Genomic DNA, 12,817 nt, shown 5'->3' with positions numbered 1-12,817 from the left:
GTTTGGCTCCTTTTCTATTAGTATGTTAAGTCAAATCTTCTCAATGTTGTGTAGGAAAGTTCTGTGAAGGCTAGAAGGGAGTTTGGAAACATTCTGTACACCAGAGTGTCATTGTGAGTTATCTGCTTCTCAAAAACATTTCCACAAGCAAAGGCTTCTGCAGTTCCATCAAGGACAATAGCTGATAAACCCTCGAAATCCCTGTTTTTCCAATCTCACCTGGAAGATGGAAGATTTTGTACTGAAAGATGGAGTAAAGTAATGCAAAATAAATTTGCCGTTACAGAAATTTGTTGTCCTCTTTATGCAAATGTGTATTTCTGTTCCTCCCAAACCTATAGTTTTTAACACAGGCATTTCATATTTACAAGAAAACTCTATATACTTGTTGAATTTTATTTTAAAGCAAAGCATCATTGTAAAAAGTCTATAAGGATCATGAAATATTTGTGGTAAGGGCAGCATAAACCAAAAAGCACTGCACTACAGTAGGAAGATTGAAAGAAGCAGCTTTTCATGTGGAAATATTTATTCTTTTTATTATCTTCGTGGTGGCATCTAAATCTCATGTGTAACTATGGAAAGTATGAAAATAGTACAATGCAAGCCATCGGGAATTGCAGAACCTGTTGTTTCAGTTCTCTGAAGTTAAATATGTTTCTTTAAATATATGCTGTAAGATAAAATATTGGTTTTAATTACAGTTTATGTAGGTGGGCATTGTTTGCTCTTCAGGATTCTAGGCAATGTAAAGTGTAGTTCTGAAGTTGTTTTAAATGGTGTTTTTGTGATGTATTTTGATTTTATACAGTGAGATAGGATATGGAAGTTATGAAACACTGAACTTGGTGGTAGTTTCTGTTGTCTTTGCACTTTTCTTAAACAAAAAAAAAAAAACAAAAGAACTTGTTCAGGGACGACTGAATGCTAGTTTTTTACTTAGTGTTTCATATTCCATGCTTTTAGTCATCTTATTCTCTTGAGATATAAACACATAAGCTGAATAATGAAGAGAAGCTTTTTATCCTGAAATTTTGCTATATCTTTGTTTAAATGGGAATTTTAGGTTGTGGGGCTGTGGTTTTTGCTTTTTTTTTCTTTGGTGATTTTTTTTTCCCTTCCTTTTTCGGTTGATTGCTCATTTGGTTTGGTGTTTTCTTTTTTTTTAATCTGGGTTATATAAAGGAGACTTCTTATTTTTATAGAATCTGTTTGGGTTAAAGGTGTAGTTCTCTATCTTTTTCTTCAGAAGGTTTTGCTTAGCTGATAGTTATACCACTCTTTTTCCCCAGCCAAACTTGAAAGAGAAGGCATGACTCTTTAATATTAATAATGGAATCATTGTCTTGGGAGCTTCAATGAAAAGCAATTACCCTTTTAGTCAGATTTTACTTCCTTACTCTCTCATGTAATTAGGTAGCTTCACCAGCTTCCTTCATCTATGAAAAATCACAAAGGTGTATTTCCAAATAAAACTCAGCTCAGTTGAGCTGCTGGACATTTCAAACCCTGTGATGTTGCTCTTGCTGTCCCCAGCTGCCAGCTGTACCTGCTACCATTGCACTGCATTCTGTGCTTATGGGCCCACAGTACCCATAAGCACACACAGGTGTGTGTTTTCATCTGCTGCTCAAAAAGCGTTTTCTTCATGGACTTGTGGCCACAGGCTTGCCTGAGCTGATAAGACAGGAAAATGTGGCTGGGAATGGGCAAGGAAGTAAATTCTTTCCTCCCTTACACCTTAGTTTGAGGAAGAGGCAAGAGGAAGGTGCCCTATTTCTGGGGCTAAGATTTTATTTTTATTCTTCAAGCAGCAGTGGTGGGTTACATAGCTGGTACTCATGTGGACACTCCTCCTTTTTCTGGGCTGAGAAAGGAGCACAGGTCATTCTTTCCTGAATTTCAGACTGTCTCAGTCATATGTAAGTTAAATGTTTTCAGTGGAGGAAAACCAAAAAAAGAAGCTTGTGGTGTTGATATACTTTGATAGGCCAAAATGAGAAAAAGGCCAGGGCTTTGTTTTCACGTTTTGAATAGCTTTGCTGAGCCAGCAGATGCCTGCATTTTTCATTTCATAACCCACTTAAAGAACAAGTTGGTGATGTGGGGTTTTGAACAACTAAATGATTACTTCCAAAGTGGCTTATGTTTTGGCACTGTTTAAACCAGTTGCTCTAGAAGAACTTGAATTAGCATTCTGTCTTTCAAACAATCTTAATACTACAGGTGAAAACAACAAGTATGTCATTCAGCATTGGCAACTTGCTGGTTTTGGATAATCTTGTATTTAGAAATGCATCTTATTACTGGGCTTATGGCTCACATACATGGAGGATGGATAAGGTGCTCTAGGGAAACAATGATAAAGATCTGTCTAGAGGTATTAGTTTTACTTGGTCTAAAATTACTGCAAAACCAAACACATGGAAAGAGATGGCTCAGCTTCTCTTCAGTCTTTTTGAAGGTCAAGGACATTTTTTTTTTTCTTAAGCAAAGAAAATTACTTAATGGCAGTGATGTTCTTCTGAAGGTGGTTAGAAGAGCTGGTGTAATGTAACTGATGAAATATCTCCAAGGTTGCCTCAGCAAAAATGAGTCTTCTGATTATGCAGGAATGTGGGCAGTGAGTTCACAGCAGTGATGCAACTTTCTTGTGTGTCAACTTGCTGACTCTTCTGCCCCTTGCACATGCAAGTTTAGTTTCTCTGTTTCAGTCTGTTTTTAATTGTACAGTGTTTTCTTATGTTTCAACTTCACCTTAACAGAGACAGCTGAAAACCAAGCCTAAGTAAAAGATTTTTAGCATGATTTGAGTTAGCATGTTCACTGTAAGATGAAGTCAAGCCTAAGTAATCATATTTGTGTTGCTCAGTGCAATGGATCAAAAAGTGCTTGTAATTTTTTAGTCTGTGTCTACACTTTAGTTTTGGTTTCAGCAGGACAGTGTTATCCTGTCAACTTTGTTTGCAAAGATGGAAGTTGGATTTCCAGTAGTTTAGGGCTTGTCTCATTTTAAGCTGAATTCTTCCATTTATTTTCTGCAGTTTCGTTTACCTAATTTCAATAGAGCCAAATTGATATGAATGAGGGCAACACAGCTCCTTTGTATAGTATATAGCTCCACTCTTTCTGTTCGTGAATGGATTAGTAGTTTTTCTTTGCCCTTTATCTCTCTGCTGCCTAGTCAGGATGCCACCTCTGTCACGTGCAGCTGCATGGTGCCTGTTTATAATGAAGTTTTCCTCTGTTTGGGGATATGTATTGTAGGTACTGTAGTAAGTGCACTGGAAGGCTTAATTGTGTGTGTTTTAAGAAAGCATAGGAGGAAAACATGCATGTTTGCTGGTGGTCTTGCTAATGTAATGAGCTTGTCTATTATTAGAGAGTCTGTGAAATGCTCTTGGTTAGGCTTTCCTTCACTAGAACTGGCAGGGAAAGCTGGAGGAGCTTGTTTGGCAAGGAAAGGCAATTATGCATTTTAGCTGCAGAAGTTCACTGAGCAAAGAAAAATGATAAAAGCTTATTAACTCTTATTTCAATAGCTGTAATTCTGTCTTCCTGCATTTGGCTTTGTTTTCCTGGGCAATGCTGAGGAAGTCTTTCAAATTTCCATGCCTACATTTGTCTGTTACTGTCCCATTATATTGGGACAGTATCTGTCCTTAGTATGGCAGGTTCACACTATGAAAATCCCTTAATAATGAATATATTAACTATGTCAGTACTTGAAGTAAGTTTTTAACCTTCCATGGAAGAGAGAAGTGATAAATAGCTGAAGTGTACTTGTAACTGTTCTAATGTACTTTATTAGGGAGCATTGATATTTTTTTGTTATTTGAGAATTGTAGGTTTAACTCTTGATTTGGAGCATGATAGCTTCTGTTCCGATGAGTGGTGCACTGATGAACACCTGTAATATTGTTGAGTGAAAGAAATGGTGGAACTTCAGAACTTAAAAATAATTCTTGCTAATTGTGAACAAGTATTAGAAACTGTGAACTTCACTGTGTGAGGTTAATTTTTAAGCAAAATGGGAAAGCATGCCTGTAAAAGACTAGAGTAAACCCTAGAATGTGAAAATTAGGAGTAACGTTAATTTCAGTATCTGTAAATCAGAGTTTGTGTTAAGGTCAACTCTGGTATCCAGATGGCTTCCCCAGGGAATTTCGAGGTTCTGGTTGTTGCAGGCTATTGCATCAGAAAAAGAACTTAATCCAAAGCTGTGCTTGTTTCTCATGTTAAAAAAAAAACAAACACCCCTCAAATAAAATAAACCAAACACTTCAGGTGTTTTTAGTGTTTTTTGGCAGATGTGATGTATTAGCTGAGGGTTGGTTGTTTTTAAAGCTGGTTTCTAGTCTTTAATACTGTTTCCTTGCTGTAACAGCAAGAGAAACACAGCAGAGTTTTTTTGGGTTTTTTTCTACAGACTGTGCCTCTATCAGTCACAAGATTTTTTTTCCCTTTTCTGACTCAGTAGCTTGCAACTGTGTGGGATCTTATAAATAGCAGAGCTACTGGATGTCTTTGTACATCTGACAGAGCAGCGGTAGGTGACAGTTCTTTTATTTCCTAGCTGTTTTAATCTTCACACTGAAAGAAATGTAATGCTTTCTCTTATAGGCAGGATTTGGAATTGTAGCTTTATTTGTTGTTGAACATTTTTGTTTAACATGTAACATGAGCAACTTAGGTTGTGTTTTGGGTATCAATTTCTGTTATTGGCCTGATTTGATGCTTTGTTTGTGTGAGAGAGGTTACTGAACTACTTCTGTTGCCTATGTCCATCTTAAAAATCTCCAAACACTTACTTGGGATGGTCTGGGAATATTTGATCCTGGCTTGGTACAGAATGCTGTGTTAGCACAGCATTTAACTTGTCATCCAGTGAGTATCCAGGGATCTATCCTTAAGTGGCTTCTCCCATTTAATACAGGTGTTCATTAGTCTGTGCAGACAACTTGTACTGAAACCCTTTGAGTAGAGTTCTTAATGTAACTCCTAGGGCATTAAGGTAAATATTTTTTCAGTATAAAGTATGTGAATGATTCTGTGTGGTATTTTAAAGATTTACATTACTGTAATTTTACTTAAATGGCAAAAGGCAGTGAAATTGTGTAGGGAAAATGTCAAGCACTTTTTCTTTTTGATTAGTGATGTAATTCTAAAGAAAAAATATTTTGATGCATGAAATATAGTGATCTCTGTGTACACGTTATTGATTACTGCACTCTGCTTTAATTAACATGACTTGTCTTTTCCCACTGCAGAGTTTTGCCCTATCTTAGGCACAGACCTCTGTGGAAAAATGTCTGCAGCCATTTTTTTGAATACTGCTTGTTTAGGTTTGAGTGAAGTACACACACCTAATTCCTGTTGTAATTTAATGCACTGAAATACTGCTTTAGCTGTATCAATACTCTTTTTATATCTGGCAGCAAAAGTAGAGGCTGGAATCAAAGTATGTGAATAACAGAGGTGGCTTAGGCTTCACCTGTGAAACAAAGACAAAGGAAAATCAGGGAAGTAACTCCATCTCTGCAGTGCAGTAGCATTTTGTTTTCCAGATCTCCTTGAGCCTCTTGTGTTGGGGAAATGTAAGGGTTTTTTTTAGTGCCAAAGCATTATGAGCTTGAATAGTCTAAGGTAGTGAGGCTGTGAAATCTGTTTATAAAGTCATCATGCAAAAGCAGTTTGAGGTCAAAATTGAAAACCCTATGAGCATTCCAGTCCTTTCAGGTTCCTGTATCAAGCCCTCTTAGGGTTGGACCCTAGTAAAGGCTGAATGAAGACCTTTTGGAGATCTTGGAGAAGGAGGTTCCTGAAGGAATGTTTGGGTTTCTGAAATGTGTGTTGGAGGACTGGTTAAAAACCTTTACAAGAAGTTCCATGGTGTATCTATCAATGCCCATAGGAAATGTGAAACATGTTATGTGTCTAAGTGTAGTGGGTTCCTTATAAAAAGGAATAAGAATCTTCCAGGAGTGGGGGGAGCACCTTCTTAATTTTCTTTTCCCCTTTCTTATGAAATCCTAGTGGAGTATTATTACAGTTTTAAAAGCTAAGGAAATTCAAGATCAGTATGGGAATAAACTTATAGTAATGGAAGACAATGTTTGAATTCCTTGGCTTTCCAATGATATTCTTGCTTGTTAGTTATTATGAGTTGTAGCTGTATAGATAATTGCATGCAGTGTTAATTTTACTTATTTCTTCACTGAGGCTCAAATACTTGAAGCTTGCTCTGTCACTTCTTAATAAATGGAAGTGTAGTGGAAAGTATAGAGGATTTTTTGGTTGGTTTGTTTGGGTGTTTTTTGTTGGTTTTTTTTTTTTTTTTTTTTTGGTCAGAAACCACTGACCATTTTTTCAGAAACTAAGCAGTGAAAGCCAAGTTTGGAAAGGCTTTCGTATTGATGCTGCTATTGCAACCACTGGATGATCTTTATTATTATTGTTGTTGTTATAATTCCTAAACTGTTCTTGTTGGTGGATGTTAAAACTTAATGTCTGTCAAACAGCTTTTTCAGGGTTTGAGATTTTTTTTTCCCTGAAGAAGTTTTCTTCTTCAAAGTTCGATTGAAGTGAGTTGATTTAACAGCAAATAAAACCTTACCCTCTTAAAGCCTGTACCCTGGAAAACATGAGATACCACTGACATCTTTGCTTGTAGCAAAAAACCCATGTGTTTTCTGTTTGGACGTAACTTTCTGCTAAACTGCATTGTGAAAAGTCGGTCTTGGTGATAGCCATGTAAAATATGAGCTGTTTAAAGGCCTGGTGCTTTGGTAGCTGAACAACCACATGGTTAAGATCCTGTAGTAAGGGGAGCAGTACAGCCGTGGAAGAAGTAGTAGTAGAGAATGTCTTTTGGTGTTTTCAAACTACTTCAAGCTTGGCTAGGACTCAGTCTCCTCCATTAACTCCTCGAGGAAAAGGAGGTAAGCAAGTGTGCTTAATAAAATTGATATTCAGCAATTAATGCAAAAACAAGTTTGAGGGCCTGTGTGTAGGCCTGGATATAATGTAGTTAGTCTGACATTAGGGCTCTAATTCTAGGTATAGAAGTGAGTGGCATTTTTATTTCATCTGCTACCCCGATATACAGCCAGTTAAACTGTGTGACTTTTCTTGAAAGATAATAAAATTTTTAGTCTGATGGCAAAGCACAGGCAACTGTTATTGTGATTTGGAAGCTGTAAAGAATTTTCACTTATTTTCTAATTAAAAATACAGTAGCTTCTTTGTTTGCTAAAGGATGTTTGAAGGAACAGATAAATACCTCTTAGTAGGATCCCCTGGTTGTGAATTTGTGCTTCATTTTTACACTTTGATTGTGGTGGCTGCTTTTCTATCAATGACACCTGTGAATTGAAGGGCCGAACAACCTATCTTTTGGAGGACCAAAGTCAAATAGTCTAGTTATGTTCCTCCAAGAAGTTGCATCAAATTGCACAGCTAAACTTTTAAAGTTGGGGTTGCAAGAACTCAATGTGTTTTATTGTTCCACCTCCCTTCAAGCAGACCACACATATGAAGGCTTTTTCCTTCCCTTCCTACTGAGTGGAATAAGGTAACTGCAAAATCGTTTGTTAAACATGAAGGATTTACCTGCATTGCATATATTTTGTGATTGGTTTTGCATTTTGAAACTTTTTTTTTTTAATTCCAATGGCTTCTACTTATGTAGACTTAATGTTTGAACTAGTGATAACCCTGCTTTCCTTTTTCATTTTAGTGCAAAAGATGATATTGATATTGATGCCCTTGCTGCTGAGATAGAAGGTGCAGGAGCTGCAAAGGATCAAGAGCCTCAAAAATCCAAAGGCAAAAAGAAAAAAGAGAAGAAGAAACAAGATTTTGAGTAAGCTAGGGTTTTTTTCCACCTGCCTGATCTTACTCCATTGTCCAAAAACTCAGTTACTGAAGTACCCTAACTTCTTTCTTATTTTAGTGAAGATGATATCCTGAAGGAGCTGGAGGAACTGTCAATAGAGGCACAAGGAGGGAAAGTTGACAGGGAACAGCCTTCTACAGGAAAGGTGAACACTGAGAGGGAGGTGGGCTTTTAAATAGGAAATAGTTAAAATATGAGACACTTCTGTCCCAGAGAACTTCTAGTTGTAATGTAGTGGAAATCCTATGTGAAATGTGTAGCTAGCATGTTCTTTTAATTATATTTGATCATATTTTCATAGTAAAAAGTCAGTCATGAAAAAAAACATGTCTCCATGCTGATAATTATTCAAAGCCAATCAGAATAAATCTTACTTGTGGGCTGAAGTATGGGACACTCAGCAGGAGTAGTTATTAGTTTCAAACTTTGTGTTCAATAAGAGAGGTTTTTCTTGATGTATCTCAATGCTTAGCTCATGATGGCAAGTAATTTTTCATGGCTGATTATTGAATTGTTTAATTACCAGGTTGAAAATGATAATGAAGAAAGCATATCAAAACAAGATAAAAAAAGAAAAGGAAAGAGTAAAAAAGCCAATCTGGAAAATGACTATGACAGTGAGGAAGTGGAAGATAAAAAATCTAAAAAACCTCAGAAAGCTAAACACGACATGCTTTCTGGCAGTGATGATGATGATCGTCAGACACAGCTTAAGAAAAGCAAAGGGAAAACTCAGAAGTCAAATAAAAAACACGATTTGTCAGAAGATGAAACTAACATTAAGAAAAGCAAAGAGCGTGGGGGAGGAGTGTCTACAGGTGAGAGTGATGATGAATCAGATGAGGTTTCCCAGTCTAGAAAAGGACAAAAGAAAAACCAAAAGCCAAAGTCTGCTCCTGCTGCAGAGAGTGGGGATGATGAAGAAGAACCTTCATTCAAAGTAAAAACAGTGGCTCAGAAGAAGGCAGAAAAAAAAGAACGTGAAAGAAAAAAACGTGAAGAAGAAAAAGCCAAATTGAGGAAGCAGAAAGAGAAGGAAGAATTAGAAGGTGGTAAAGAACCAGCAAAGCCAAAGGAATCTCTAAAAAAAACTGAAGAGAAAGCTTCTCCTGAAGTTACAGCAATCTCTGGCCCTGGGGAGAAAGGAGAGACTGCTGCAGGAACAGAAGGTTTGTAACATGGTTTCTTAAACTTTAATTTAAATACTGTCATTTTTATAAGACCAGAGAGGTGCCAGGCAGTGAGGATAGTGTGTTTGGTTTATTTTGAATTGTGAATACTAGAAATTTGGTAGCCTTGTCTGCCTCTCTGGGCTGGCTGACAGGCGGCTGTGTTTTCTGGCCTGCAGTTTGTTCAGGTATATGAGAAAACAAGCCAAATGGTGAATTCTCATTACAGTGTATGATTACAGTTCTGTATTGCAAGAGTACGTTTTCACTTCCCTGTTATTCTGATATTTTAAGACTTCAGGCCAAGACTTTAGAGAGTTTTATTGTTTTCATTATGAAATGTTTATGTAGTAGCCAGTGAAAATATTCCTCATTTGATGTTATTTATCATATTTGAAACATATATTGTATTTAAAGTATCTTTGAAATTTTTGGGGTCTCTAAAAATACGCCTCTTCTTTCTGTAGCTGATGACAATGAGGGGGACAAAAAGAAAAAAGACAAGAAAAAAAAGAAAGGTGAGAAAGAAGAAAAAGAGAAAGAGAAGAAGAAGGGTCCCAGTAAAGCCACAGTTAAAGCCATGCAAGAGGCCTTGGCTAAAATGAAAGAGGAGGAGGAAAGGGCAAAAAGAGAGGAGGAAGAACGCATAAGACGACTGGAGGAACTTGAAGCAAAACGCAAAGAGGAGGTATCGTATATCTCACTCCAAGGATAAAATAAGGAAGAGAGTAACTTTAATCTGTCTGCTTGCTGGTGCAGTTGGTGAATTAATCCTTAATATATTTCTCATAAATAGAATATACTTGGGCAGCTTTTGTGTAAAGCATACTTTAGAGTTTCTGCATGTTTATTTATCTTTCTCTAGGAACGATTAGAGCAAGAGAGGAAAGAAAGGAAGAAACAGAAGGAAAAAGAGAGGAAGGAACGTTTGAAGAAAGAGGGGAAGCTTTTAACAAAAACTCAGCGAGAAGCCAGAGCCAGAGCAGAGGCTACTCTTAAACTACTCCAAGCTCAGGGTAAGGAGTAGAGTTTACTAATAATCAAAACAAAACCAAACCAAAAAACCCAACCAAACTTTATATCTGTTATGGCTCTGTGTTTATTTTTTTTCCTTTCTGGAGCTAGGAGGGCAAGTAACTGCGTGATTCCATGTAAAGCTGCTCTATTGCCAAGGAAGGCAGTTTTTGCCCTCCCTTCCCCTTTATTTCTTAAGTAGGTTTAAGTGCCTATATTTTTATCTTACACTTTGAATATCCAGCATTTTAATACAGTTTACTTGCAGTTTAAAGATGTTACTTGTGGAACTTCAGAAAAAGCACTTAATGAAGTAGTGTAGTCTAAGGCCAGGAAAAGCACTTGGGCTGTGCTGAACGTCTTGTAAGATCAGTGATCTGGATCTTGTTGAATTAATTCACATGCTTAGTTAGGCAAGTCCACTATATTGCTTCAAAAACAATAGGGCAAGTCCTTGGAGAAGATATGTTTTTCTCTGGGATTTGCCAGGAGTATGTAAGAGCTTTCCTGCTTTTCTGTGAAATATAATGTCTCCATTGGAATGAAGTAAAATTGTCCAATATGTTGTAAGTAAAATGTCCTAAATTGTTCTTGGCAACTGGTTTGTGACTAAAAAAAGAAAGTAATTTGTGGCAGCTGAGTGTATTTGTAGAGTACACTATCTGACACTTTACTAGTAGGTGAATGTATAAATGTAGGAATTTTTGATACCTGAAACCATCAGTATTTGTAAAAAAAAAAAAAAACTTAAAACAGCAACAAACCAAAACCCAAAAACCTGAACAAACAAAACAAATCAAAACCCACAAACCTTCCCGCATTGAGGAAAAGGGGAAGTGTTATCTGCTGAACAACCTTAAGCATTTAAGACAAGTTCTGCCTGTGAACTACTCCAAATTGTCTGAAACTAGGACCATTGGCAGATGGGTTTGAAGTGATTTTTTGCATAGCAGATCTTAAATTGTTAATCATGATGTCTGTGTTTATGGTGTTTTATGCAGGTTTGTGATAACTTCAAACCTGCAGTCATAGAATCTGATTGTTTTGTTTATATTTTGTTTCATTGCCATCGCCTTCCCCCAGTTATCTGACTTTTTTTGAGAGCAGACATGAGTATCTGAAGAACTATACTTAACTCAAGTTTTCTAGCTTTTGAATTCAGACTTCTATAAAAGATAAAATATGCATTGAACCTACTTTCTACTCTTTATTCCTCCATCTTCCAATTTTGGAAAACCTGTTCTCATTTAAACCAAAGTTTATTAATTACCTGGTTTTTCTTTTTAACAGTTTATTTGCTTTGCAGGTGTTGAAGTGCCATCAAAAGACTCTGTGCCAAAGAAGAGGCCAATATATGAAGACAAAAAGAGAAAGAAGCAGCAGCAGCCAGAAAATAAAGAAGGTGTAGTTTGCATATAGGGATGCCTAATTGATAAGTCACATTTCTGGAAGTATTTCTAAAATAAGCCAGCTAATCTTAAGCTAATTTCATTTCAGGGTTTAGATTTTTTAAATGTTGGGGATGTACAGGGTGTAAAGGCCTTTTACAAATATGATGTTGAATGCTTTGTGTGCATATGTATGTCAGATACAAAGTAGTTCAAATAATAGTGACTTAATTATAAGTCTGAGTTTGTTCCAGGATGAAAAGACATTGATCCTAGTTTTAGTACTTTTAAATTGGAGACAGTTTGTTCATTTACTGTCTGGTATATAAAACCAGTTTTCAGCTCCTGGGTGCAAGTTGTTCAGGGCAGTTCAAAGAGCTTGCATTTTTGAAACCTTGGAATTCATTGCACTGGTAGATGTAGGTTGAATGTGTTAGTTTTTTACTTTTGTGGTTTGTTACTTTCCTCCGAGGGATTACTGTTGCTTTTCTGAAAACTAACCCTTAGTTAAAAAAATTCAGATGTATTTCTTGCTTAGCTGTTTTCTCTTTTTTTTTTTTTTTTGATATTAGTTACGTGCCTGCTTATCATTTATGGAGTATGTGTAAAGAATTGGAAATTGTGCTTATCTAAATTGTATCTTTAGTTTTCATTTTTAGTGGAACAGTAGGGGAGGTGTGGGTAATTCACTAGTATTACTTCATTTTCTCTTGTCTTTTAAAAAAGGGAGGAGTTTTTAATGTCTATAACTGACCCATCTTACAAACCTGTTCAACTGCTTAGAAAGCTAAATGTTTTCCAAATAAGCTGGAGCTGTATGTGTAGGTCAGTCAATTTGCACTTTGAAAGTATGTAGCAACCAACTTCCTGTCTTACAATTTCAGAAAGTGTGGAGGTAACTTCCCCAGCTGAAGATGCTGTAGAACTGGAAACACCAGTGAAAGAAGAGGCTGCTCTTCCTGTAGATCCAGGTTGGTGGTAATGCTAATAAATTTCAAACCTTTAAGCTTGTGTGTCAGTGCTGCATCATAGTTATCATACCTTGCTGGATGGGGCTGAATGGCCGTCCTTTCTTGAGGTAGTTGCCTTTTTCTTTTTTTTCCTTTCTTAAGGGAGGAACTGATGAAATTTCATGGAGTAAAATGCATGAAGCTTCAAAATGAGTGTGTAAAGGTTCCTTATTCTGGGTGAACTCCATTGTTCAATTGGCTTGGTCAGTTATCTCAAATGAGCACATTCAGTGCCTTATTCACCCCCTTGACTTTTCACTTGCTTTTAAAAATCTATTTTGTCAACAGTTAGGTGGAGGTAGGGAGGAAATATGCTGCTTCTAGAATTGATAGTGCAGT

The 12,817-nt window shown here is 36.7% G+C and overlaps 1 protein-coding gene across 3 annotated transcripts in view; it reads left to right on the top strand.

Annotated features, from left to right (window-relative positions):
* EIF5B (eukaryotic translation initiation factor 5B) overlaps nucleotides 1-12,817 on the top strand; it is a 35,830-nt gene that overhangs the window by 5,749 nt on the left and 17,264 nt on the right. For 2 of the 3 annotated variants that reach the window (XM_053934248.1, XM_053934247.1), the window contains exons 2-9: nucleotides 7,525-7,573; nucleotides 7,739-7,864; nucleotides 7,955-8,042; nucleotides 8,424-9,066; nucleotides 9,534-9,754; nucleotides 9,932-10,082; nucleotides 11,387-11,482; nucleotides 12,353-12,439. In XM_053934248.1, coding sequence (XP_053790223.1) covers nucleotides 7,525-7,573; nucleotides 7,739-7,864; nucleotides 7,955-8,042; nucleotides 8,424-9,066; nucleotides 9,534-9,754; nucleotides 9,932-10,082; nucleotides 11,387-11,482; nucleotides 12,353-12,439 — 1,461 coding nt within the window. The remainder of the gene's footprint in view (nucleotides 1-7,524; nucleotides 7,574-7,738; nucleotides 7,865-7,954; nucleotides 8,043-8,423; nucleotides 9,067-9,533; nucleotides 9,755-9,931; nucleotides 10,083-11,386; nucleotides 11,483-12,352; nucleotides 12,440-12,817) is intronic. The other variant, XM_053934249.1, reaches the window with a different exon arrangement.

Source organism: Vidua chalybeata, chromosome 2, assembly GCF_026979565.1.
Source record: "Vidua chalybeata isolate OUT-0048 chromosome 2, bVidCha1 merged haplotype, whole genome shotgun sequence".
In the NCBI taxonomy this organism is placed as follows: domain Eukaryota; kingdom Metazoa; phylum Chordata; class Aves; order Passeriformes; family Viduidae; genus Vidua; species Vidua chalybeata.
Note: the sequence above shows the minus strand (reverse complement) of the source record. Positions and strands in the feature narration are given on the sequence as shown.